General features: G+C 38.4%; 1 protein-coding gene across 1 annotated transcript in view; it reads left to right on the forward strand.

The window, feature by feature from the left end:
- The window catches only part of LOC124795642 (serine palmitoyltransferase 1-like), a 58,259-nt gene that overhangs the window by 3,813 nt on the left and 27,966 nt on the right, over window positions 1-26,480 (forward strand). Inside the window, exons 2-4 of the mRNA XM_047259715.1 lie at window positions 8,078-8,210; window positions 16,097-16,226; window positions 24,073-24,270. Of these exons, the coding sequence (XP_047115671.1) occupies window positions 8,078-8,210; window positions 16,097-16,226; window positions 24,073-24,270 (461 nt within the window). The remainder of the gene's footprint in view (window positions 1-8,077; window positions 8,211-16,096; window positions 16,227-24,072; window positions 24,271-26,480) is intronic.

Here is a 26,480-nt window from a genome sequence, read left to right on the forward strand (position 1 = left end):
GACAGAATTAGCCCTATTTGCAGGTAATACAAGCATTGTTGTAAAGCCAAGCAAAGAACCAGGTAACAAGGAAAATGTTAAATGATGTGTTTTTTTAAAGTTAGTAAATGATTTTGCACAAATGGGCTAGCTTTAAACTTTGATAAAACACAAATTATTCAGTATTGTACTGCAAAAAATATTCCACCTCCTATTACTGTGGTATATCAGTGAGAAACAATAAACTAGGTAGAAAATTGTAAGTTATGAAGTGTGCTTTGTGATGATAAATTAAAATAGAAACACCACGTAGTAGACCTGCTAAAACATTTTGGTTTAATTTCTTTTGCCGTAATAATTATGGTCAACTTGTGGATAGAGAAAGCATTTAGTTAACATTTTTTGCATATCTTCATATATTGATGTAGTGTGGGATAATATGCTGGGTTAACTCCTCAGTTAGACAAAAAATATTCACTGCACAAAAGAAAGTAATAAGAGTTATGTATGGTGTTCACACACAAACATTTTGCTGGTATCTCTTTAAACAACTGAAAATATTAACCACAGACTCAGAGTACATTTATTCATTTATTGAAATTTGTTATCAATAATCCATCTATGTTCGAGAGTAAGAGATACACACAAGTGCAACACCAGAAGGAAAAAACGATCTTGTTACCCTTTAATGAATCTAACTTTTGCACAGAAATGGTGGGTAAAATATGTGGCTATAAATCTCTGGCAATCTATCCTTGGAAATGAAACGTCAGGCAGCTAGCAGAAATGTTTAAAAATGTAGATAAGGAGCTGCCTTTTTAGCAGCTGCTTCTGTAACTCAGAGGGATTGTTGCATAGAGATAGCATGTGTCCATGTAAATATTATTTTTTACTTAGATGTCTAGAAGTGTTCTAAGTTTCTTCTCTTGACATATTCTACATCAAAATGTTTATCATGAATTTGATCTGTAGAACAACTATGTAACATTATTCTTCTTGAAGTTGAAACTTATTCTCATGTCTGTGTTTGGTAACAAATAAATTTGTTTTTGGATGGGATCAGCCTTGAGTAAACACATTTTTCTTTTTCTTACTTTTTACCCCATACATGTTTAGCTGAAATTACAGCATCAGTGTGTGATAATAAGAAAGGAGGAGAAAATCCACTGATGAAGCTGTAACATCGGCTAAACATACTGTACACAAGAAGAAATGAAATTGAACAGTTTGAAAATCCAGGATGGAATGTCACAATATGATGGAAATGACAGTTGTAGCTCACCATATAGCGGGAGATGAATCTATCTGCAACTCGGAATAAAAAAAAAAAAAATCTTTGGTCAAGGCAGATTCCATCCAAAAAACAAATTTAACAGCTTTATTTTAGTTAATAGGTATTGCTGTCCTCTGGAAATCTATAAACAATATTATCTTTTCTTTCTGTATTTTCTTGCCTGCAACTTTAACTGTTTCTATTAAAACACCATCTCCCAATTGCCTTTCTTTTCTTCATACCCCACATGGCTTTGTACACTCCATCTGGCATTAGTTTCTCATAATTTTCATCACTTGCTGTATGTGTTTCTGATTTATCTCTTTCAGTGAAACCTGGGACTGCTTGTACAATGTCCTTTTTGTTGATGTTTCTTGTGCCATCTGCCATCTTAGCTAATTAAACACCATGTCTGCACAACAAGAATTTCTGTTCTGTTTCTTTGTATTTTCATGGTTTTTCAGTTATTTCTATTATCAAATTTTCATTGTATTTTCCAACATCCTCTTGAAGACATTGTTTAATTCGGCATATGTTGTAATGTTCCTAATATCTTTCTTTTTTTTTTTTTTTTTTACACTCTCATCTTATCATTAATAATTGCTGTGTTTGATTTTACATTTTTTCTTTTCTTGTGCATACTTCATACTACCTCATAAAATTGTTTGTTGTTTGCCTAAGTCCTTCATTAACCCTTTGACTGCTGTATTGTGAACTCATTGGATGTACTTCAGGACTCGTCTCTCAAAATTCCTTGGCTTTTTTGTTGTTCTGGGCTGCACATAGGCTCTTGAAGACTTAGGAGTATCCATTCACAATATTTACTCTCCATGCTGCAGTATTTAACACCATTTAGTCTCACAACAAAGCACAACAACATAAAAGTCTACTAAACACTGAATGTATTATGAAATATCACCTATTATATTTGCACCAAACAATGAATTTGTATACAGTACACTGAAATGCCATTTTTATGGGTTTTGGAGCAAATGATTAAAGTTTTTCGAGAATCCTCCAGCAGCACAGTAATCAAATGGACCTCTTATTATACCACAGCTAAAAGATAAACAACCATATGTCTGAAAAATTCAACAGCATTTCAACTTACTAATTACAGATTGCCACTGAACTGCTGTAGCAGTCAACAGCACAGGGCATGGTGCACTTCGACTGCTGAGGTAGCCAGTTGCATTCAAAAAAAACTGAATAAGCACCCCCCTTTATCCTTGTCTGCATAATCTTTGTTTTCCTAAGATGCTGCACTTGGTTGGTTAATTTAACCTGCCAATATGAACTGTCCAAAAAGCATTTTAGCGTGCCCCCCCCCCCCCCCCCCCATGACTCTCATCATTTGTATTTTTCTTATTGGAAACTACTTTCTCAGTATTCTTTTGACCACAGAAAATCACTACGTCCAACTGCCTGTTTAACAGAGGTAAAAGTAAATCTACATTCTCAGTAGAGCACACTACCTCTCCAACCACAAATGGGACAGTTCGGCGTGTGTGCACTTTTCAATCTTCCAACATGCCTTTAAGGGTTGTTTTAAGCATAGGCCATGTGTACATTTTATTTAATAACAAGAAGTGTTATCAACAGTGGAAGTTGGCTACAAAGGTATCATGTACCATGACGACACCATTTGAACATTCAGCTGCTATTTGAGTTACAAAACGACAAAGACCTGCTTCATAATGATTGCCTACAGTCAAAAACACGAGCCCACTACGTAATGGATTGAAGATACCCCAGATGAGAATGATACAAAACCATGTGCTGCCTCTTGGGAGGCAATTGGGAGGGCTGTGTAATGTTAGGTGGTATACAACCATTTCCACAGTGTCAGATCAGCCTTTAGGGATCTATTGCAAACAACAGTGCAAAGCTTCCAACACTTTTGTGCACTATGGTGGTTTGCAAGGGAACACCTGCAATAGAATTTAGGGCAACAGCATTTGGTTCTCTTCACCAGCAAATAGACGAATTCTCTGATGTTTGATGATTCTCATGTAAGTGGGTGGAGGTGGAGGGGTACCAATGCACATCTCTTACATGCACTTACATGGGTTCAGCAGGGATGTTCAGCCCAGCATCTTGACTGAGTATCTGATATGTCTTGTCACTACGAAGAGGGTTTTGTTGGTTGGTGCAGTAATGCAGCAGGGTTCTCCAATCTACTGTTCAGCCTTACAACCAACATTAGTCTTTCAAGACGATAAAGCATGAGCAGACTGTGACCACCTCATGAACACTTTCGTTCGGCAGGTGTAAATCAAGCTACTGACATGAACTCGACTGAGCATTCTTGAGTATGGTTGAAACTTGCAGAACATTGCAAGAGTTCTCTTCACATGCTCGGTGACCTAAGGAGGATGCCCATCAAAAAGTGGATAAGCATAGGCTTTAGCAACAACACTTTGACCTAGTTAGGGAGTGTACGCTACAGAAGATGCATGTTACAATCCACAGGCTGGAGCAACATGTTACTGAACATTATCATGTTCTCTTGCAGCAGATATTATTTCCATACATGCATCTGCTGTAGCATATAGCCCCTAACTAGGTCAAAGTGTTGTTGCTAAAGCCTATGCCTATCCACTTTGTGATGGGCATCCTCCTGAGGTAACCGAGCATGTGAAGAGAAGTCTTGCAACGTTCTGTAAGTTTCAACTATACTCAAGAACGCTCAGTCGAGTTCATGTCAGTAGCTTGATTTACACCTGCCAAATGAAAGTGTTCATGAGGGTGGTCACAGTCTGCTCACGCGTTATCGTCTTGAAAGACTAATGTTGATTGTAAGGCTGGACAGTAGATTGGAGGACCCTACTGCATTATTGCACCGGCCAACAAAATCCTCTTCATAGTGACAAGACATATCAGATACTCAGTCAAGAAGCTGGCCTGGACATCCCTGCTGAATCAGGATCCACATTCGTGGGTGCCACATATTAGATCCCTCCCCAGTTTAACTGGCCCATAGGGAACAGGACAGGTGGACATTCCTGCAAACAGCTTGATCACAAGTGAGACCTTTTCTGTCAGCAGGGAAGGGAGTGCCACACCTGGGAGCAGTAGTTCAGCCTCTATAGGCTTCCACTAGTTTTAGCCATTCTAGGAGCAGAGACTGTTCTCATGCTTCACCAAGGGTTGAGATGAGTAGCTTTGGTGAGTAGAATGTGGTAGCCTGGTGGACAGGACTTGTGATGGCAAGGTCATGCCAGGCAGTGTGAGTCATGTAGTTTTTGTGGCTGCACCCAGTTTGTGTTGCACTACTTTCTCTTGTTCGGCAACTACTTCAAACAGTTGAAACCCCTATGACCAGTGATGACCCTTTGAGTCTACTCCAGTGTATCTGCGAGTGCAGACCGTACGTTAGCACATGTGTGGCCTTGTGGGCTGTGCTCACTGGTTTGGGCCCATCACCATTTTGTTCTTTTAAAACATGAAAATCCTGACTAACTGCTCTACTTCAAAGTTTCATGCAAAGTGAAAAGAGGTTGTGGTCATGTGTGTTAAGCTGTCTCTTTCGAAAAGGAACAGAACTCAGCCAGTGTGAACTGTAGGCCATTGTCAGATATAAATGCATGTGGTGCTCCCTCTATAGTTAAAACTGTCACTAGTACCTAGATTGTAGCTGCTAATGACATCTGAACAACAAAGAAAGTTAAAGAAAGCATCCACCACAAGTAACCATGTAGTCCCCTTTAACAGGCTTCTGAAGGTGAGATGACACCTTATCAATGCCTGTACCTCAATATCCCCCAGTGTGCCTTGTGTAGTAGCTTGAGGGTTTTAGGTTGAAACATAGTCAGGATTATCACCTGGCACTCGGACTCCTCTGTGACCAGCAGGTGTTTGTGGATGGATATATCAGTGACGCATAAAAAATAGGTCTGTAGTATCAGTTTCATAGCTTTGGGTAGATGGTCTGACCAACTGAAACATGCCTAATGTTTTACTTCGCTGAGTTTGAGGTCCAGATCTGTGAGTCTACCCACCTGCTAGGTCTTCACAGTTAATTTGTCCTCCATGTTCCTAATGCTTTTGTGAAGATGGAGACAAAGTGACTCTTGCTTTTTGAAATTATTATCTGAAACCACAAATAAATGCAACAGGGCTTTGGTGTGGTGAGCTGTGGGCTTGGGTCAGCAGTGACATTTCGTAATGGTAGTTGCTAAAAAAACTATGCCAATTACAGTAATCATTGCACCATCTTATCAAGTGGGTTTGCTCAGGGTAAAAAAAGTGAAATTAGTTATTTGTGGTCTGTGATCAGGTGGAATTTTGTTGCATGTGAGATGCAGAAGCTTTTGATACTAGAAATAACAGCCAGTACCTTTTTGTATTTGGCTGTAATTCACTGTGCAGCTGTTAATGTTTTATATACTATTCAATTGGAGCCCCATGTTGGTGAATTTACTTGACATTATTGCAGTGTATCTGTTACCAGGACTAAATACTTTCATGGTGTAAACTTGGGCAGGCAGAAAGCAGACTTCAAATCAACACTTTCTGAAAAGTAATGGTTTACTGAAATTTGATTCCCTTTCTTTTAAGCTGTTGGGTGGGGGGGGGGGGGGGGGTGAAATCAGTGTAGCATTTGATGTATTAATTTACCTTACCCAGGAACTAACAACTGGAACTCCTTAAAACATTTAGGTGTAGTTGTTTCAATGTGGGTTGATGTATGTGTGAGACCATATTTGTTCAACATATGGTTGAGGTACTGAACACTCGGGTGGAAATATCTATACTTACCTATTTTATATTTGAACCCACCTAGTAACTCTAGGTTTGTTAAATAACTGTTATAAGTTGTTGAGGAGATACTCCTGAATAGATACAGAGACTATTGCCATGCAAATACACTGACAGAAAAAAAATAGCAACAGCAAAAAATAATTAATGCTGAGTAATAAAATTTCGGGAATACATTTGTTGAGGTAACATATTTAAGTGATTAACATTGCAAGATCACAGGTTAATGTAAGTGCAAAATAAAGCATTGCAAATGTGAAATGCTGGTACATTAATAACCAGTTTAACCACCAGAATGTTGAATGCAAGCAAACAGCTGTACAGGCATTGTGTTGTACAGATTCCATATGTCGGTTTGTACGATGGAGTTCCATGCCTGTTGCACTTGGTTGGACAAGACAGGGACGGTTAAAGCTGTTTGTGGATGACACTGAAGTGGTTGTCCAGTGATGTCCCATATGTGTTACATTGAAGACAGATCTGATGTTTGAGTAGGCCAAGGTAACGTGTTGATACTCTGTGGAGCATGTTGATTTACAGCAGTAGTATGTGGGCGAATGTTGTCCCATTAGAAAAACTTCCTGGAATGCTGTTCATGAATGGCAGCACAACAGGTCAAATCACCAAATTGACATACAAATTTGCAGTCAAGGTGCTTTGGATAACCACAAGAGTGCTTCTGCTGTCACATGAAATTGCTCCCCAGACCATAACTCCAGGTGTTAGTCCAGTTTGTCTAGCAAGTAGACAGTTTAGTTGCAAGCCCTCAACTGACCTCATTCTAAACAACACAAAAAAATCACTGGCACTGAGACAGAACCAGCTTACTTCAGAAAACACAACAGACCTCCACCCTGCCCTCCAATGAGCTCTTGCTTGACACCACTGAAGTCACAAATGGTAGTGGTTTAGGCTCAGTGGAATGCATGCCACAGGGCCTTGAAGTAAACGATGCGTAACAGTTTGCTGTGTCACTGTAGTGCGAACTGCTGCCCAGATTGCTGCTGGAGATGCAGTATGATATGGAAGAAAGGGAAGGAATGAATGATACCAGCTGCATCGGGACTTTAAGCGGAATCAGCAGCGGCAAGTGAAAATGTGTGCTGGACTGGGACTCAAACCCAGGATCTCCTGCTTAGTAGGCAGTTACGTTAACAATTGCGCCACCAGGACACAATGTGTATCACAGATTTGTGGACTGTCTTGGCACACTCTGGCCAGCAAGCATTCCTATTGAGCACCATCTACCTGCAATCCCCGTTCAAGTCTTCCATGGTCACTAATTTTAGATTCCCACTGGAGGCCAAATGTCAATGTGCATATGCACTGAAGGTTGTGGGTTCATTGCCCATCTGGGTGAATCAGTTATATGAATGTGTGGTGTCTGTTCTTTCTATGGCTGAAAACATAATACAGAGCAAATGTTAAGAATGCAAGTAATGTGTGCTCTAATTGGTGCAGATGAAAATAAAAGCCGTAATCATCTTCAGCAACACCACACACAGTGTTTCATAATCAATTCAAAATCCAGAAAGTGAGTTAACAGTTGTATCAGTGTAGTATAGGCTTCAGTGGCGAGGTATGAACTGCCAATCCAACCACTTGGTTGGATATGCATTTCCTGCAGCATCATCAGCACTATGTGACGTGTTTGGTATAACAATTGGCATCCAGGCCACCGCAAGTGGAGCTATCACCGTCACTGTCTTAGTCAGTTGTGATATCTCAGAAGTCAGAAAATCAATTTCCATGTTTTGTATCTTTGTTTTTAAAGTGTGCTATACAGTTCATTACATCACTTACAGTTTAATTCTTCTGTCAGAAACAAAAATATATTGAAGGAATGTGTTCACTAAGCACTATCAAAGATTAATTTATTACATTACCCAGGACATCACCAGCTTATAGCACCGTGTGCCATAACAAGTGAATTCAACTTACGTTGCATGTATGTGGGCAGACAACCTGATCACAAACAATTGCAGCATATAGTTATATGGTAAAATTAAAAATTCATTGTCACTTTCTAACTGTGGTAATGGTTTTTTTCTAACTTTCTTCCAGATGTTCACTTGGAGCTTGAGCAGAAATTAGCCGATTATATGCTAATGGAAGATGCTGTTGTGTATTCGTATGGATTTTCAACTGCTGCGAGTGCAATACCTGCTTATTCCAAACGTGGTGATATAATTTTTGTGTGAGTTGTATGAAGAGATTGTAATGTGTTTAGATAGATTGGCCAGAACTATTTTATGCTTTCGACACTTTTGGGTAGTGCCTGCATTATTTGGCAAATGTTGACAAGTTTGCCAACATGTATAGTTGGTGCATATAGGGGAAATACCTTTTTCTGGCATGCTCTACAGTTGACTTACGAGGGGTAGCCATAAAATTTACTTCCTGCAAATAATTTCACTTTCATGTGTTCACACAACAGAACACACTGTGGTAATCCAGAGGCGCTATAACCAGTAGTTGCAATTACTTTGAAACATAGTCGTTGCACATACGTTGAATGAGTGAAGGTGACAACTCACCACATAACTGGAACATTGAGACTGTAAAAAGCGCTATTTGAGTGGGGTAACTTTGCTGTAAATGAATAATTTTTTTTTTTTCGAAAATCAAAAATAATTTTTTTATTCTTAAAGGAAGAAAGAAGAAGAAAACAGAGCTCATAGTTGAACATTGAGTGGTTGAGTAGTTATTAGGCACATAAACAAGACTGAAGTGTTACTAACCTTTCAGGCCCAGTTGAGCAGTGTTAGTACAATTAGGACACCAATACATCAACATTCTCAGTCTTGTTTATGTGTCTGTCAACAGATCAGTGCCTCATATATAGGGTGTGTTCAGAAAATAAAAGGAAATTTTGTTTTTTGGGAAGAATTTTATGTAGTCATCTACATCAGTGTTGTTGGTGATAGTTGTTGTCATAGTTGTTGTTGTCTTCACCATTGTTGTGGTCTTCAGTCCGGTGTCTAGTTTGATGCATATCACGTCAACGTTACCTGTCAATATAGTCTCCAGTAGATATTATACATTTATGCTATTGCTTCGTCCAGTCTCTGAACCTACTGGAGCTCAGTCTTTGAGATAGCTTTTAGCTCTTTCAGCAGTGTGCTTTTAATTTTGTCTATGCTTTTAAAATAACAGACCTTCAAGGTTTTCTTGGGGTTTTTAGGAACAGAAAAAATTGCATGGGGCTATGTCTGGCATATATGGAAGCTGATAACTTAATTTCTGATACTACCAAAGCACATATAACATTTTGACAGCTGAAATATCCTAAATGTCCAATACAACTAATACTTTGCAAATACATTTCATGCAGGATTACAGATACAACAAAAACAAAATTGCACAAATCGGACTAATACAACACATGAAATTACAAAATTCCTATTATCTTTTATAGTTCTTCCATCATTTTTAAATTCCATCGAGGTCTTGCCATTATCATAGTTATATAACATTAAACCATACAAAATCATTAATACAAATTGAAGTTTCAGTAAACACACATTGGCCATACTGGACCACACAGTGTACATCAAAGGACATTTCAAAGTTTTGTTTTAGTCCTTTTTTGTGCTCATGTTACTTATATTCTCTAAGAATGGCTTCTTTTTTTATTATCAGACCAAGAAGTTTCAGTCTACTTTGGTTTTTCTACCAGGCTAGGTGTCTAGTCATGATTTTTCTACTAAGATTTCTTTTGCTTGGTGTGCCATTTTGAGTTACATCTGATTCTTTCACATCTTCTTTTACTGCACAGATCCACTTTTTTTTCCTGAACGTTCAGCTCTACTGTGACTTTCATAGAATTCAGCATCCTGTTTAGTTAATCTCGTTGTTTCCATTCTGTTTATGTTCCCATAAAATTTTATCCTATGTTTTTTTCATATTCAAATAAATGTTGGCATATTTCTCAGTTTTCTTATTTGCACTTAGCGTGTGTATTACTTATTCAGTATGATTTGGTCAGGAGATGTATACCTGACAGCTTGCCTAAATCAATTTTTATTCCCATGTTCAAAAAAGGAGACCTGAAAAATTGTGATAACTTCTGAGGAATAAGCTTATTGAACTTGAAATATAATATTTTTTCCAACATCATGAAAAATAATTATACAGACAATATGAAACCATCATGGGTGAGGAGGAAATTGGTTTTTGAAAAGGAAGGTCATGCTGTGATGCCTATTTTTAATTGAAAATGCTTATAGAAAAACATGGAGAGTTCAATGTAGAAACACACATTGCCTTCATTGACTTCACAAAAGTTTTGATAAAGACAATAGAAAAAAAAAATGTATTTCAGTTTCTGGTAGATGATCATGTTCCCCAGCAACTTATTGATAGTATATACAAAATTTACTGAACAGATATAATCTGTGTCAAGTAAGAAGACAAATTATCAGAGTGGTGCAGACTATATGCAGGAGAATGACAGCGATGTGGCCTTTCACTACACTTTTTTTTATTATTTATATGCATAAAATCATCCAAGAGTAAAGACAAATGCCACACGGCTTCATTCAAATCAACAGAAAAACAAAGCTAGATCTCTTACTACTTTCTGCAGCTGATTTAGCTCTTGTAGGATCTTTAGATGGCGGCCTGCAGTGTTCTGTACACTATTAACAGATTTATTTCCAAGCAATACAGCATAGACATCAAAACCTAAAAAACGAAAACTATGGGCTTCTGCGGAAAATACCCAATATGAAGTAAGGTCTGTTTGAGAAAAACCAGGCATACGAAAAGAATGGGAGTCATTAATAATGTGATTAAACCTTCCATAGTCCTGGAATGCCACAAAACACACCTTTATATAAGACCTTGTAATTGGATAATAATAATAATAATAATAATAACAATATAATAAAGATTTTATTGTCTTTAGGCCATTACAGCAATTGACAACATCAAATGAAGATACAATTTATAATACAGTGTGATAAGGTATTGATTACTGAAATATTTTAGCTTACATTACAATAAATGTACAGTGGGTCATCTGTTTGATTACTGCATTTTACAGTTGAAGAATTCAATGATATCATAGAACGGGTGGGGAACAAACCATTCATGCAGCCTTTCTTTGAATGTATGTTCAGGAATATCCTGTATAGCATGTGGCAGCTTATTAAATAGTTTGTGCTCTGTGACTTCATAGCTATTTATTGATTTTGATAATCTGTGGTAAGGTGTGTATATGTGTTTGATGCTTCTTGTGTTGTAACAATGTACATTTTCTCTACGTTTCACATCTTGTAGGTTCTTCTTCGTAAAGATTAAGACATTGTATATATAGAGGTTTATTACTGTCATAATTTTTTGTTTAGTAAATAAGGGTTTGCAGTGAGCCTTATGTGAAGAATTTGTAATTATCCTAATGGCTTTCTTGTGCAATAATAGGATGTCATGTATATGACTACAGTTACCCCACAAGATAATGCCATCGGATATTATACTTTGGCAAAATGCAAAATAAGATGATCTTATGTATGTTTCAGGTACACAATTTCTGAGTTGTCTTAATAAATAAATTACTCTAGATAGCTTACTACTAATATAGTTTACATGTTGGCCCCAGGATAACTTTTCGTTTAAATAAACTCCCAGGAATTTAACAGAACTAGTGTCATCAGATAGTGGCTTGTCTCTTAGAGTGAAGATTATCTGCTGAGTTTTATTTTCATTTAGCAGGAAACCGTTTGCTCTGAACCAATTTGCTACGTGAGTGAGTGTATTTTCAGCACAGGTTTTAAGATCATTAAGGGGCTCCGGAAAGGCTCAAAATGATGAAAAGTTCAATTTTTACTTTTTTGCGTTTTCTGAATCTGCAGACTATTACCTTTTAATAGATATATAATTTATTCAATTCCGAAGACTACAACTATTTTAAAATTTTTTTGGAATGTGTTCTACATGGGCGTGACCCACTGTGGCGCTGTTAAACTGCTGTCAAATGGTGGTGTTATTAACGTCCGTGTTCATCAGGTACATTTTAGTGATGTGAGATAAAGTATGTGTTGTGGCTAACCTGTGATGGTTCAATATACATCGCTGGTGTGATTGTCGATTGTTTCATGTTTATTTACTCTGTCGTTATCTCGAAAATATTCGTATTTAATTCTGTTTCTTGAGTCTCTGTTTTGTTGAAGTATAATAATGAGTAAAAGTAAAGTTATTAGAAATCCTCTGAAGGCTTTTAAGAAAAGAAGAAATGTTGGAAAGCCAAAGGTATGTGTTATTACTGTAAACAATAAAGACGATAACCAAGTGAGTGAACCTAACCTCTCAAGTACACCTGCCCATAGCAGTCAAAGTGGGAAAGGAAATACTTCACAGAAGAAGCATGGTTCAATGAGTGCAAACTATGAATGTTTTATGGGCGAATCAGATGTGAATGAAATATTTGATATGTCGGTTCTCAAAGGAATTTTTTCAAACTGTGTAAAATGTATTCATTGTAGTGAAGTTGGTCTGGAACTCTCCATAATAAAGCACTAGGACTTGCTAATGAAATACAACTGAAACGTGATAAGTGTTCATACATGATCACCTTTTGGAACAGTGTTGCAGTAACTGCAACTGAAGAAAATGGTAGCAAAATCTACGAACATAACAACGAGCGATGCTTGCTTTAGACAAGGAACGCCTTCGGGCTGCAGACAGGGCTGTAAAGAGTCTAGAAATACAAGCAAGAGTAAACAGGAGGAGGAACAAGAGGAAGCTGGAGGAGTAGTTTGCAGAGGATGAAGATAATCCATCCTATGGACCTGGAATGCACTAAAAAGTTAATCCAATCTTTGTCGCTCGATTCCCAAAACTTTTATTTTCTCATACTAATTACATGTTTTCTAAGGATCGTCCAAACATATTTGTTTCAAACTTTCAGTAAATGTTACACAGTACCTTCTGCATAATTTAACACAGCCTTTTTCCAAAAAACTGTATATTTTTGAATATATAAATAAAAAATTGCAACAAAATGTTGTGAATTTTCATTACAATTGAAAAAAAATCATCTTTAATAACTGAACTAAAATTTTGTGAAATCCCTGTGTTAAGTTGTAGCCCATATTCCAATAAATAATCTGTAAAAAGTTCAACTTCCTACCTCAAATACTTTGTGAGGAAAGATGTAATTTATAAGCGTTATTTTAACATTGCAAGTATAGGGCGTTCCCGAGCCCCTTAAGATTGTTACTGCTATGAAGAAAAGTCGTATCATCTGCATACAATACAGTGGTGGATCTAATAAACGAGGGGAGGTCATTGATCATTATCAGAAACAGGAAGGGGCCCAGTACAAATCCCTGAGGCACACCTACTTTAACATTTTCTATGTTTGACATTTCCTTACCAGCACAAACTACCTGTTTACAGTTGTTGAGATAAGCTTTTAATAGTCTGAGACTGTTTCCTTTGATACCGTAGAATTCTAGTTTCTCTAGTAGTGGCGTGTGCTCAACACACTCGAAGGCCTTGCTTAGGTCACAGAATGAGACCTGAGCAAAGCCTTTGTTCTCAAAAACTTTGAGAATGTAACTGACTACCGTGTCGATTGCATCAATGATCGACAGATTCTTCCTAAACCCGTATTGTGTAGCATTAATTATTCCTAGATACTCAAAGTGAGATGATAATTGTTGGTACATGATGCATTCTATTACCTTGGAGGACGCAGGTACTATTGAAATAGGCGTATAACTAGATGGAGAGTCTTTATCTCCCTTTTGTATACTGGGACGATCCTAGACAGTTTTAACTCATCAGGAAAACATCCCTAGTGTAAGCACTTGTTTATGCAATGGGTTAAAGGGTACAGAATGCAATCACACACATTTTTTTAGCAGGTTGCATGATATGCCATATATATCTAAGCTATCAGATGATTTCAGTTGTTTTATGACCCCTTGTACAAATTTAGGCGATACTTCAGAGAAGGTTAGCATGCTTGTATTTAGTGATTGTCTACCACAATTTTGGGAGAGTAACTCTGATGGACTAATGTCTGGTTAGATAATTGACTCTCCTATTTCTTTCACTGAATTAATAAAAAAACTCATTGAGTGTTTGAAGTGGGATATTAATTTTGTCTTTTTTACTATCTGTGGCAGCACTGTTAATTACTTTCCAAGCAGTTTCACATTTATTGGTGGAATTATGTATGCTGTTGGCATTGTAGGATTTTTGGCTTGCAGGATGGCTTTTTTGTATTCATTCCTGCATTCCACATAGGCTGATTTGGCGTAGTCAGACTTCATACTATTGTATATGTTGTACAGTAACAAAACTTGTTTCTTTAGATCTGTCAGCTGTTTAGTGTACCATATATTTTGCATGTTTTGAGAACTGGATTTGTGGCTGCCGTCCATTATTTTGGTTTTCTTTATGGGAATACTATGGTTAAATAGGGTCAAGAATGTATTTAAAAATCTATCAAATATTATTTTGGCTAGCAGGTCATTACTTGGTGTGTAGTGTCCATTGACACTACAATGGCCAAACCAGATAGATAAAAACTCCAACACACACACACTCACTCACACACACACACACACACACACACACACACACAGTGATTTAACTTTACAAGTTTTCAGAGACAGTGGCTCCTTCTTCTGGAAGAAGAGTTGAAGAGGAAGGAAGAGGGGTGAAGGAAAAGGACTGGATTGGTTTAGGTAAAAGGGTACAGTTCGGGAAAGTCATCCAGAACCCCGTATCAGGGGGGACTTACCAGATAGTTTGAGAAGGAAAGACCTTATTAGCAGGACACCTGGACAATAAAGGCTAAAGATACAAAAAGATTTAACAGCCTATGAAATGAAATTCTTGAGACAGACAGCTGAGTATACCAAATGTAATCACAAAAGGAATGAAGATTTGTTGAAGGAACCCATCACACATTATATTCTGAACTATTAAAACAACTGGAGAAAACATCTACATCTAATGAGCTCAAGGAAGATCCCAAAATCCACGTTACACTACACCCCAATGGTGTGAGATTGCTACATTGACCACTGAAAAGATGGATGGAGAAATAACTTCTCGATGACGCCATAAGAGTCAAGAAGCTTAATGACGATGACGATGATTACGATTACAGGTGATTTGTCCTGATTACTAAAAGGATCGTTTCAGCCCCATAAAATAGGCACTCTGGTTTATAACTGCAAAGCTCTTGTTTTAGTTTAATTATTGTATTTTTATTGCCAGATTCCATCAACATACATCATTGTTCCTATATCCTGTATTTCATTATATTTAAGTAATAAATTAGAAAGAAGTAGCATTATGTTTTAAGTTTTTCCAGTCATTTGCATTTTAAATGTTCTGTTTCTGATTATAAAACTCCTGAAAGCATGATTCTTTCTATCCTATTACTATTAGTTATACCAGGAAGGAAAGGTTCAGACATAAAATCTGAGTCGATGAATTAACTCTGTGAACTGTGGTGAAATGGAAGGTGAATTACTTTTTATCTTGTTCACTAAAATTTATTACATGGTCATTTAAAGAGTAGAGCAAGACGTATCTACACTACATGCTCTGTTTTACACATTTTTGCAACAAGTTCAACGTTGTATATAAGATTCACTCATTGCAGCTGCCAGAACATATTAAATGTTTTGGAGGCAATGTGATGAATTTGTAGGTGGAATTAAAGAACTTTCAATTGGGTAACTCTTCCAAGTCATTGAAGAATATCTTAACATAAACACTAAAAATGAATGTTTCAAGTTATGGTAGAATTAATATTAGCACTCACTTGAGAAAAGTGTAAAATTATGAGACAGAATGGCTGTCCAGTAATTACAGTTTGTAGGTGACATGTCGAAACTATTGATATGCACATTAAATAAAGAAATAAGCATGTTGTTGGAAAAAGTATGACTTTCCATGAACATACGTATATGTGTGTGTTTGTTTTCATTTTGCCAAAATCTAAGAAGAGCAGCTACTTCTTATACCTTTCTTGAATGTTTAATTTTGATTGCTATTTTCTAAAAGCACACTTAGCTATGTGTCACTAATGTCACTCATTACACATTATAATTTCAGGGATGAATGTGTGAATTTCGCTATTCAGAAAGGACTTGATGCATCTCGAAGTACAATACAGTTCTTTAAACACAATGATGTTGAGCACTTGGAACAGCTTTTGAGAGCTCAGTATGAAGAAGACATAAAGGTATGAATATATATTACTCCTCATATTATTGTTTTATACTAATTTTGTTCTGTTGGAATGCCAGGGGATTATTTCTGTCAATTTTCTAATGTGTACAATAATAGAAAACCCTTATGGAATAAAACATGAGTCAAGACTACCACTCACTGTATAGATGAATTATTGAGAAAGAGGCAAGAACAACAATTCGTTCAGCAGAAACTAATGATTAAGGCCATTGTTTGCAATAAGAAGAAAGTCCAAGCTTGAGTCCTAGTCCGGCTGTTTGCAGGGAAGGCCTTCAGACTGTTTTTTTTTTAAATTTGTATTGGTTGGTTGGTATGTCATTCTAATTTTTGTGTTTAATGCAAATAGCACTGCTATTCTTTCAATGTGCTACTGATTGTGTACTATGTTTATCATTAAACAAGTAGAATGGAGATACCTCCAAAGAAAGTATCTTAAAATTGTTCTTAAGTACTGCCAAGGACAGGAACAGAAAGGCCGTGATATCCTATTATAAAGAAGTGAGAAAACTGTGTAGATTATTTCAAGGCACTGTGAGAAGGCCAGAAATAATGGAACATATTAGGACATTGGACAAACACAATACCAGAATTCCCGCCAACCAACTTTAATCTGCGTACACTTGAAGGAACGTAACTAAGACACTGAGCGACTTAGTAATCAGTATAGCCACACAAAACCAAGGAGTCAATTAAGGCACATTTTGAAAATGAGGTATAAATTTTTCCTATAAATTTTAGAGTGACAGAGAGCCCAGTGCACCAGTTTATATAAGGCTGTTTTTCACACAGCGCAGTGCTTGCTGCACCATCTGTGTTGATGCGAGGCAGCCTCTTTAGGCCAGCCATGGAGGCACGCGCTGTTTAATTATGTGCTCTCCTTCCCCTGTTGGGGGATAAATGTTCATCATGCAGATGTCTATGTATTCATCGGAAGAGGACGACTGCTGGGGCAGGTGCCGTGCCATCATAAGAGAAAACAGTCTGAAATGACACTGGTGTGGACAGGTCCCCACGAGAGTTTGTAAGGGAACAGCAGCGACGGAGGCATCATATCCATGTCCATATCCAGGCAGGCACTCGTTGACAGGGGCAGCAGAGAAGACAAAGGCAGCAACTGCAGTATCGACAGGAGCTCAGAGAAGTTTGGAAAATACGGACCATCTGAACTGCATCACCATTGGACTGAGTATGAAATGGAGAGGCCATAATGTGCCAAATGCCACTCTTTGTACAAAAATATTCAAAATTCTGAGACACAAATTACAGGCTATTGTCCAGTGCAAGAGTAAATTGTAATCTTTGTGAGGGCCGTGACCTCAGTTGCCGTGGATGTGGACAAGCAATGAAACATGTAAGGAAATTTTGAGAAAGTGTCACTGCAACAAGCCAAAAGGAGTTAAGGAAGGGACCAGCAAAAGGGCATGAATACACTTCCTGGGGCACTGGGGATGGGGGCGGGGGAGGGGGGGGGGGGGGAGGTGGTCATGGAGAAAGAGAGGGGAAAGGTGCTGCTTGATGGGTAGCACACTGTAGGCAGGCTGACACAACACTCATGAACTAATTGTCAATAACCATCCAAAACCCATGGCAGCAGGCCAGCAATTTTGTACGAGAAACACTCCAGTGGTTTAGGTGGAGACGGTGCATGACATCCTGGCACAATGCGGACAGGGTCACAACCCTGGGTGCCTACTCTTCAGTAGCCAACAGTAAGACACCAGACCGATGACCGTAGCAGTCTGGTCCCTTTAATACCACAAACCAACCAAGTAAGACACCATCAAGAATGGAGAGCATTATAACTACTCAAGAGATCCAACACCTGACCCAGCAGTTCATCTATGAGGCATGTTTTTTTAAGTAAGTACCATTTTGAAATTAAAAAAAGACTTGCTAAGATATCTTAATAATTTTGTTTTTACATGAAAGCCTGTACCTTAATCTACTTTTCTACATAATTTCCATCAATGTTGAGGCACTTAACATAACGTTGTATCAGTTTTTGAATACTCTCCTCATAGAAGTCTGCCGCCTGACTTGTTAACCACTGCATCACCACTGTTTTGATTTCGTCATCGTCTTGAAGATGCTGACCGCCCAGATGTTTCTTAAGTGCAAGAACAGATGGTAGTCACTGGGCACAAGATTGGGGCTGTACGGAGGATGATCTAGAGTTGCCCATCGAAAAGATATGATGAGATCTTTGGTCTGATTCACCACATGCGGACGGCCATTGTCTTGCAGCAAAACAATACCCTTGCTCAACTTCCATGGACTGTTGCTTTGATTCTGGTGTGATGTAGGCCACCCATGTTTCATCGACCGTAACAATTTGGCTTAAGACGGTGATGACCGTCGTCGTGGTACGCCCAGGGAAAGTCAATGCACTGTCTAAACGTTTGGTTTTGTGCACATCCGTCAACATTTTCGGTACCCAACGTGTGCACAATTTTTGGTAATTCAAGTGCTCGGTCACAATGCCATACAAAACACTACGAGAAACATTAGGAAGGTCATCTCGCAAGGAGGAAAAAGCATCTGTTTTCTCTCACCTTATTGTCCACTTCCTGCACCAAACTTTCATTAACGACCGAAGGACACCCACTCCATTGTTCATCGTGCACATTTGTGCGGCCATGTTTAAATGCTCTCATCCACTTTCTTAGCATTCCATCACTCATAATGTTTTCTCCATAAACTGCACAGATCTCAGATGAATATCTATCGCTTTTAGGCCTTTAGCACTAAGAAATCTTATAACTGCCCGTACTTCACAGTCGGCGGGACTCACGATTATCGGAGGCATCTTAAACACTCATTACATAATGTAAACAAGGAAAATCAGACTGTAATGGTGTCAGTATGTAGATTAAGGTACAGGCTTTCGTGTAAAAATAAAATTATTGAGATATCTTAGCACATCTTTTTTTAATTTCAAAATGGTACTTACTTAAAAAAACATGCCTTGTAGTCAGCTGTGGTGGATAAGTTGAACAACCTGACTTAAGACAGGATCAGTCGCGACAGCTGCCAAAATCTGACATCTGGTAATGGGAAAACCATTCTTGGCATTGCGGGTGTCAACGTCTAAATGAAACCACAGCAATGCACCTTGATCAAATGCTGGATTGGGTCCAGCCGGCAATCGAGAAAGAGCATCCACATTAGCGTGTTGTGCTGTGGAGTGAAAATGTAGTTATAGTGCAACAAAACCAGAGCCCAGCATTGCAAGTGATGGGTCATTTTGTCCAGAACAGATGCCGAAGAATGGAACAGAGAAACCAGAAGTTTATGATTAGTAATTGAATTTAGAACCTATAGGAAAACATGAAATTTTTTTAGTGTGCACACAACAGCAATGGCTTCTTTTTCTATCTGTGAGTAGTACTGTTGCAACTTATTCAGGGTTTTGGAAGATGGAGCGTTTGGAACTGTCCACTTTTTGTGCACAAATACAGTCCCAGGGCCATACTGGGAGGTGTCTGCAGCCGAAACGAGATATTGGCTGGTTGGGAGGTAACCAGACAAGGTGCCAAGTGTAATTTTGACTTCAACAGGGTAAAGGCACAATCACAGTTGGGCAGCCAGTGAAAAGCAACACCTTTATGTAAGAGAGCATGAAAGGGCTGAGCCACTGTGGCGACATCAGGAAAAAATTTATGGTAGTACGCGATCTTTCTGAGAAAGGCCTGCAAGTCTTTGACATTGGTAGAATGCAGCAGCAAAGCCACAGTGGTGTCAGCATGATGGCGTCAATGCGCTACATCAGCGTACAAGACTTCAAAATTGAGATAGACAGTAGAGGGTGAAAAAATTGTAATCTGTCAAAGTTACATTTCAACGCGACGGCCTGCAGCACTGTGAACAAGGCACAAAGGTTCTGCAAGTGTTCATCTGTTGAGTTACTGAAGACCACAATATCAACCAGTTAGTTAATGTACCCTGCCACGGAGGCAGTGAATTGCCCCAAAAATCATTGGAAAATAGCAGGGGTGCTAGCTGCACTGAATGGCAGGTGCTGGCATTGCTATAACCCGAAGAAGGTATGCACTATGAGGCCATGTTTGGAATCATCATCCAGATGAAATTGTAAGTAGGCTTCTGACAAGTCTATTTTGGAAAAATAATGGCTCCAGGAGAGTCATGCTAAGAATTCTTCCTGACAGGATAAGGGATAGATATCAGTTACAGACTGTAAATTTACAGGCTTTTTAAAATCACCACAGAGCCAAAGGCTGTCATTAGGTTTTGTGACAATTACCAATGGAGCAGACCATTCACTAGAGGAGACAGCTATGACAGTTGTTGGTACAGAACTTGATCCCATACCAGATGTATTTTGTCAGAAAGAGAATCCAAAAATTCTGAAGACAACTAACCCAAATGGTTTTCAGTTTTGGCATTATCCACCACTAGAAATGTCAAAGGTTGAACAAGCGCTTTATACGCTACAGGAGTAGAAAACTGTCCCAATATGGGTATTTGTTGTTTGTTATAACTCATCAGCCAATGAGAGATAGGGGACAATGCCTGTGATCCAAGATCCACACAGGTTTGAGAATGTAACAAAGTCACTACTGCACCTCTGTCTACTTGCATTTTTTAACATCTTGTTTATAACACATACTTTAATATAAAGTTTGTTTCAGGCTGCCATCATGTGGGAAACATTGTTCACATCCATGTTCATCTCTGATAGAGGAGGTTGAGGGCTGCACACAGAAGCAATATGTCCCTTCCTTTTCACAACAATTGCATGTCACCCAACGCTTTGGGCACACAGCCCACTCATGTTGAACAAAACAATAAGGCGATGATGTGAGAAGAGTACATATTTACCATTGTGACACTGACTGCTGTTGCTGTTTAGCACGGCACTGCCCCCATGCATCATGGCATGGCCAAGAAGTCATCTTCCCCCAATGTACTAACCAATGGTGGCTGAGGAGGAGAAGCAACGGCTACTTCAAACCAAGCTACTATCTGATTTTCTGCTTCCCTAGACACTTCGAAAGATTGGGCAGTGTTCAAAACCTCTGTGAGAGACGGATTTTCACATTGTAAAGCGTGTTCACGAACTTCTGTATCAGGGGCTAAGCATATTACAACATCACGAACCATAAAATCAGCATATGAGGCCCAGTGACCTTTAGTAATAAACTGGAAGATGGCTAAGCCTTTGATGTTCCCCTGCACAAACTGTACGACTGCAGCTGCTTTTTACAGTGGCAGAACTCATCACGAGCAGCAATATCATGAGTAAGTTTGCATTAATACATAGAGAACAACTGACACATTTCATAAATGGAGAGATTGAAAGGTTCCTGAAGAGGAGCTAGCTGACACAAAAGGTGATGAACACATGGAGAAATCCATTACATAAAGAAAGTCTTACACACATTGGGGTCGGCAATGCCAAAAGCTTTGAAATGTTTCCGAAGGAGTTTTTCTTATGCATCTGCAGAGTCATCATATGGTGAAAAGCAGTGAACTGTGGCATGTCAAAGATGCTGCAAAATTGTTTACTGTCACAGAGAGAGCCTGCTGCTAGTTGGTGAGAGCTTGCTGTTGTTCAACAAGAAACTGATGAATTTCTTCTGCTGACAAATTGGCCATAGTGAGCCATGAAATGAAAACACGCGGAACAGATACCACATTCATCGTGAAAAATATCATAATGTTGCACAAACACAATATCAGAATTCCCAGCAACCAACTTTAATCCACTTCCATATGAAGAAATATACTAAGACACTGAATGTGAGGGAATTAGATTAGGAAATGAGACACTTAAAGTAGTAAAGGAGTTTTGCTATTTAGGGAGTAAAATAATTGATGATGGTCGAAGTAGAGAGGATATAAAATGTAGACTGGCAATGGCAAGGAAATCGTTTCTGAAGCAGAGAAATTCGTTAACATCGAGTATAGATTTAAGTGTCAGGAAGTCGTTTCTGAAAGTATTTGTATGGAGTGTAGCCATGTATGGAAGTGAAACATGGACGATAACTAGTTTGGACAAGAAGAGAATAGAAGCCTTCGAAATGTGTGCTACAGAAGAATGCTGAAGATAAGGTGGGTAGATCATGTAACTAATGAGGAGGTATTGAATAGGATTGGGGAGAAGAGAAGTTTGTGGCACAGCTTGACTAGAAGAAGGGATCGGTTGGTAGGACACATTTTGAGGCATCAAGGGATCACAAATTTAGCATTGGAGGGCAGCGTGGAGGGTAAAAATCGTAGAGGGAGACCAAGAGATGAATACACTAAGCAGATTCAGAAGGATGTAGGTTGGAGTAGGTACTGGGAGATGAAGAAGCTTGCACAGGATAGAGTAGCATGGAGAGCTGCATCAAACCAGTCTCAGGACTGAAGACGACAACAACAACAACTGAATGCTGTTAGGAAATCAAGGAGTCAGTTATGGCACAGTCTAACAGTGAAGTGTACATTTGTTACACAAACATTAATGTGACTGAGGGCTGGCGTGCCGGTTTATGTAAGGCTGTTTTGCATATGGCGCAGTGCTTGCTGCACCATCTATGCTGATGTGAGATAGCCTCTTTAGGCCAGAAGCAGAGGCTTGTGCTATTTAATTGTGCCCACGCTCACTGTGTAGCGTTACAACAGAACAGACAGAATACACTGCCATACACCAACATGTCCACATTGCCTCGGCCAACTGTTTTGTACCGGTACTGCAGTTTGACTGGTTTACATAGATGGATTCATATTTGTTACACAGCAAGTAATTCTTGTCAGCATGATGAGATTCCAGAAGTCATGATAAACCTAAGATGAGATGAATATTACAAATTGCATTTAAAAGTTGGATGCACTACTCATTCTACCCCCCCCCCCCCTTCCCCTCCCCACTTTCCCCACTGCGGAATGCATTATTGTGCTTTGATAGTATCATTGAAATCTTTCCAGAGCCTCTTTCTATAGATTCCTGGTAAGCATCCATTGATCTTATCTTGCATGCACACCAGTATTTAGAGAATTGAACTCCCATGTATAAAAGAGCTACAAATCTCTGATTCTTTACAAAGAAGTTAATGTGTAACATATTTGGTGTTAAGTGTGTAAGTGAGTAGTAGTTTGGAAAAGGTTTTAAATTACATTTAAAGTTTGTTGGAACACAATAAGTGCTCTCATTATGAAACACTGGATGAATATATACTGGGTAATATGTGCTCTGCTTTAAGCAAAACATAGTTTTCACATGTATCAACATTTATGATGTCGTAACTCCTAAACCATGTATATAGCTAATTTTTCCAGCACATGTAGTGATATATGTGGATACTGTGCAAAATTTGTTGTGAACAGAGTTAGTAGTAAAGAAGTAATAAATTAAAACATGGTACCTGATGCTGCAGTTTCATTGTTTGAACAGCAAACATGCAGTAAGCAATAATTTTTTTTCCTTTTGTTATTTTATGGGGGGGTGTCAGCAAGAAAAATCTTAGAAAAGGTTTGAACTTATGTGTTGGAGATTGCTAAGTCCCCTCATTCCCAAATACTGGCGGAATGCAGTCTGGGTAATTTACATGCCGTGAGTTATACAGCCTCAAGCCCTATACACAGTTCCTAACTTAAATACTTTACTTTCTGTGTTAAACCTATAACGTAAGATTATAATTCTTAATGAGTAGATTATGACAGCTTTTTATATTTGGGCAACAATTACATGAAATATTGAAAAGCAAAATTTTGTTGCACCTGGAAGCTATTAGATAGGCAGTGTGCAGCTAGAAGAACTGGGTTAGCCGTTTAGTAATATAGATTGTGTAATAGTAAATTTATGACTCTAATGTATCAAATTTCTTTTTTTCCAGAATCCAAAAAAAGCGAAGAGAACTAGAAAGTTTTTAGTAATTGAAGGAATATATTTAACTCAGGGCGATATATGTCCCCTGCCTGAGCTAATAGAAGTTTGCAAAAGATACAAATTACGAATTTTCATAGACGAAAGTGTTTCTTTTGGCACACTTGGTGCACATGGGAGAGGGGTTACGGAATACTATGGAGTTGATGTGAGTATTGTTTTGCAAGTTATAAATTATAACTTATAACTAATGAGAATCTTTTGTCTATGATTTGTCCTGTATATCTTAGACTTGCATGGTGAAAATGTCCAAAAGCGGCTTGCATGTGTACTTCACTTTCACACAGTTGCAGCTTGTGGTTTCCATACTGGAGAAATCTGTGAAACTGTTACCAGTGTGGTCAAATTCTTAAGTGCGAGAGCCCTACTAATTCTTTTGTCCACATCAGTTATTACATAAAGTACATGTTTTTGCCAGTTCTATCTAACACACCCATTGTGAAGAAACCTTCAAAATGCACCTCAAGTAATAAAAAGAAATTTGCACTATATCAAACAAACACAGTTATAAGCAAGGAACTTCTTGGAAACTATGAAATAGTCTTCAAAAATCTTGCAAGGTTACTCAAAAATTTTAATTGGTTTATTGTGAATTTCTTAACTTTTTCTTATGGCTTGTTTTGGGATTATCGCATCATCTGATTTTCAGTCCAATGTAGATTTCTCAGCAGTTAAAAATAATGGCATGATGTAATCATTCATGAAACTTTCACTATGTCGTGACAAATACAGGGTGTTCAAAAGTAAAGTTCCAGTTTCAAAACACTAGGGAAAAAATGCCAATAGATGGCACTGTGAGGACCAGAATATCCACATCAACAAATGTGCAGCAGTTCCTCATTTTGCGTCCGAGATGCCCAGCATGGCTGTCTCCGTGAAGGATCGCGCTGTTGGTAAAGCTCTTTTACAAGAAGAGTGACTGTGTGCCAGTAACTCTGCAGGAGTTCTAGACACTCAAAGGGTATGAAAAAACGCATTGGTCTGATGTCTGCTAAGAGCCAGGAGAAAATCATTGCAAAGTTTGTAAAGACAGGTTCTTTTGAAGTGGAATTGGCAGAGGGTAAACACCATGAGAGTGTTTTGCACACCAGCATCATTTCAACCCTTCAACAGGTTGGAGGATGTGTTGGTAGGGTCATTTTTATGCAAGATGGCACACCTCTGCACTTTGCACAGTGAATGAAGGAGCTGCTGCAGAGGTATTTCAGAAATACTAGAATTATCAGTTATCATTTCTTTACAGCCTGGCCATCCAGATCACCTGATCTGAATCCATGTGATTTCTGGCTGTGGGGTTATCAGAAAGATATTGTGTTCAGTGCTCCAGTTAAAACTGTAGGAATGCATTCCATGATGCATTCTGAATGTGACCCCATGAGTCCCTCCCATCTATTGTGAAACATGTTATTTCTCAATTTCAACTAGTGCAGAAAATGGTGGACAACATATTGAACATGTCTTGCACCATCTCACAATAATTACAAACCAACATCATTTTGCTGTTTATGCAGTTTTTGGCCCCAGCACAATTAGAAACAAGTGTCATTTTGTTTTGTTCTTTTTTTATGTGGTTTTTGGCCTCAGGTCAGTTAAAAACTAATTTTTCCCATCCAATGTGGTATGACCTTACCATGGCAGATTGGCTTACCTATCTAGTAATGCACAACTGTTGACTGCCAGAGTTGTGCGGTAGTGCACATTGAACAGTATAGATGGTATTGTGATTTATGTGTCATTTGAAGCCGACCTCATTTGTATTAAGTCTCTTACAGCACCATCTATTGCTAAAAATTTCTTTACATGGTTTTGTTCCATGTTGTTTTGCCCGACATCAATAATGCACCCATCAAATACATCTGATTCTGAGCAGTGGTTCTCTTTTTACAGCCTTTTTGAAACTGGAGCTTTAATTATGGTCCTCCTGTATATCCACGGATTCTAGTGTACTCCTGTGAGACAGTTACAAACTTGACATCTTCACTACAGTGGATATAATTTCCTTTGCAAGAAGCAACACCATCAAAACATGAGTATTAAACATTGATTAATAAAGCAACACATCTTAACAGAGCGATATAGAGATTGAGATTCGAGATGGAAGTTTAGGAGTCCTATTGATTCCCCTTCTTTGTACGTAGCAGAACATGAAAAGCATATCAAGGTTGGTAGAGTACCTTAGGCTATGACTGTTAAGCCTTGTAGGGGCTCATAAGAGCCCTACCACGTAGAACCCAAAGCTCCAAACCCCTGTCACACAAAGCTGAGCTCACGTCAAGGTGTAGCTTTAGCTACTAGCTGTTTTTCCAAATGATCTAAATTCTGTAATACGTTATTGGAAAATATATTTTAATCTATCTT

The sequence above is a fragment of the Schistocerca piceifrons genome, chromosome 4 (genome assembly GCF_021461385.2).
Source record: "Schistocerca piceifrons isolate TAMUIC-IGC-003096 chromosome 4, iqSchPice1.1, whole genome shotgun sequence".
In the NCBI taxonomy this organism is placed as follows: domain Eukaryota; kingdom Metazoa; phylum Arthropoda; class Insecta; order Orthoptera; family Acrididae; genus Schistocerca; species Schistocerca piceifrons.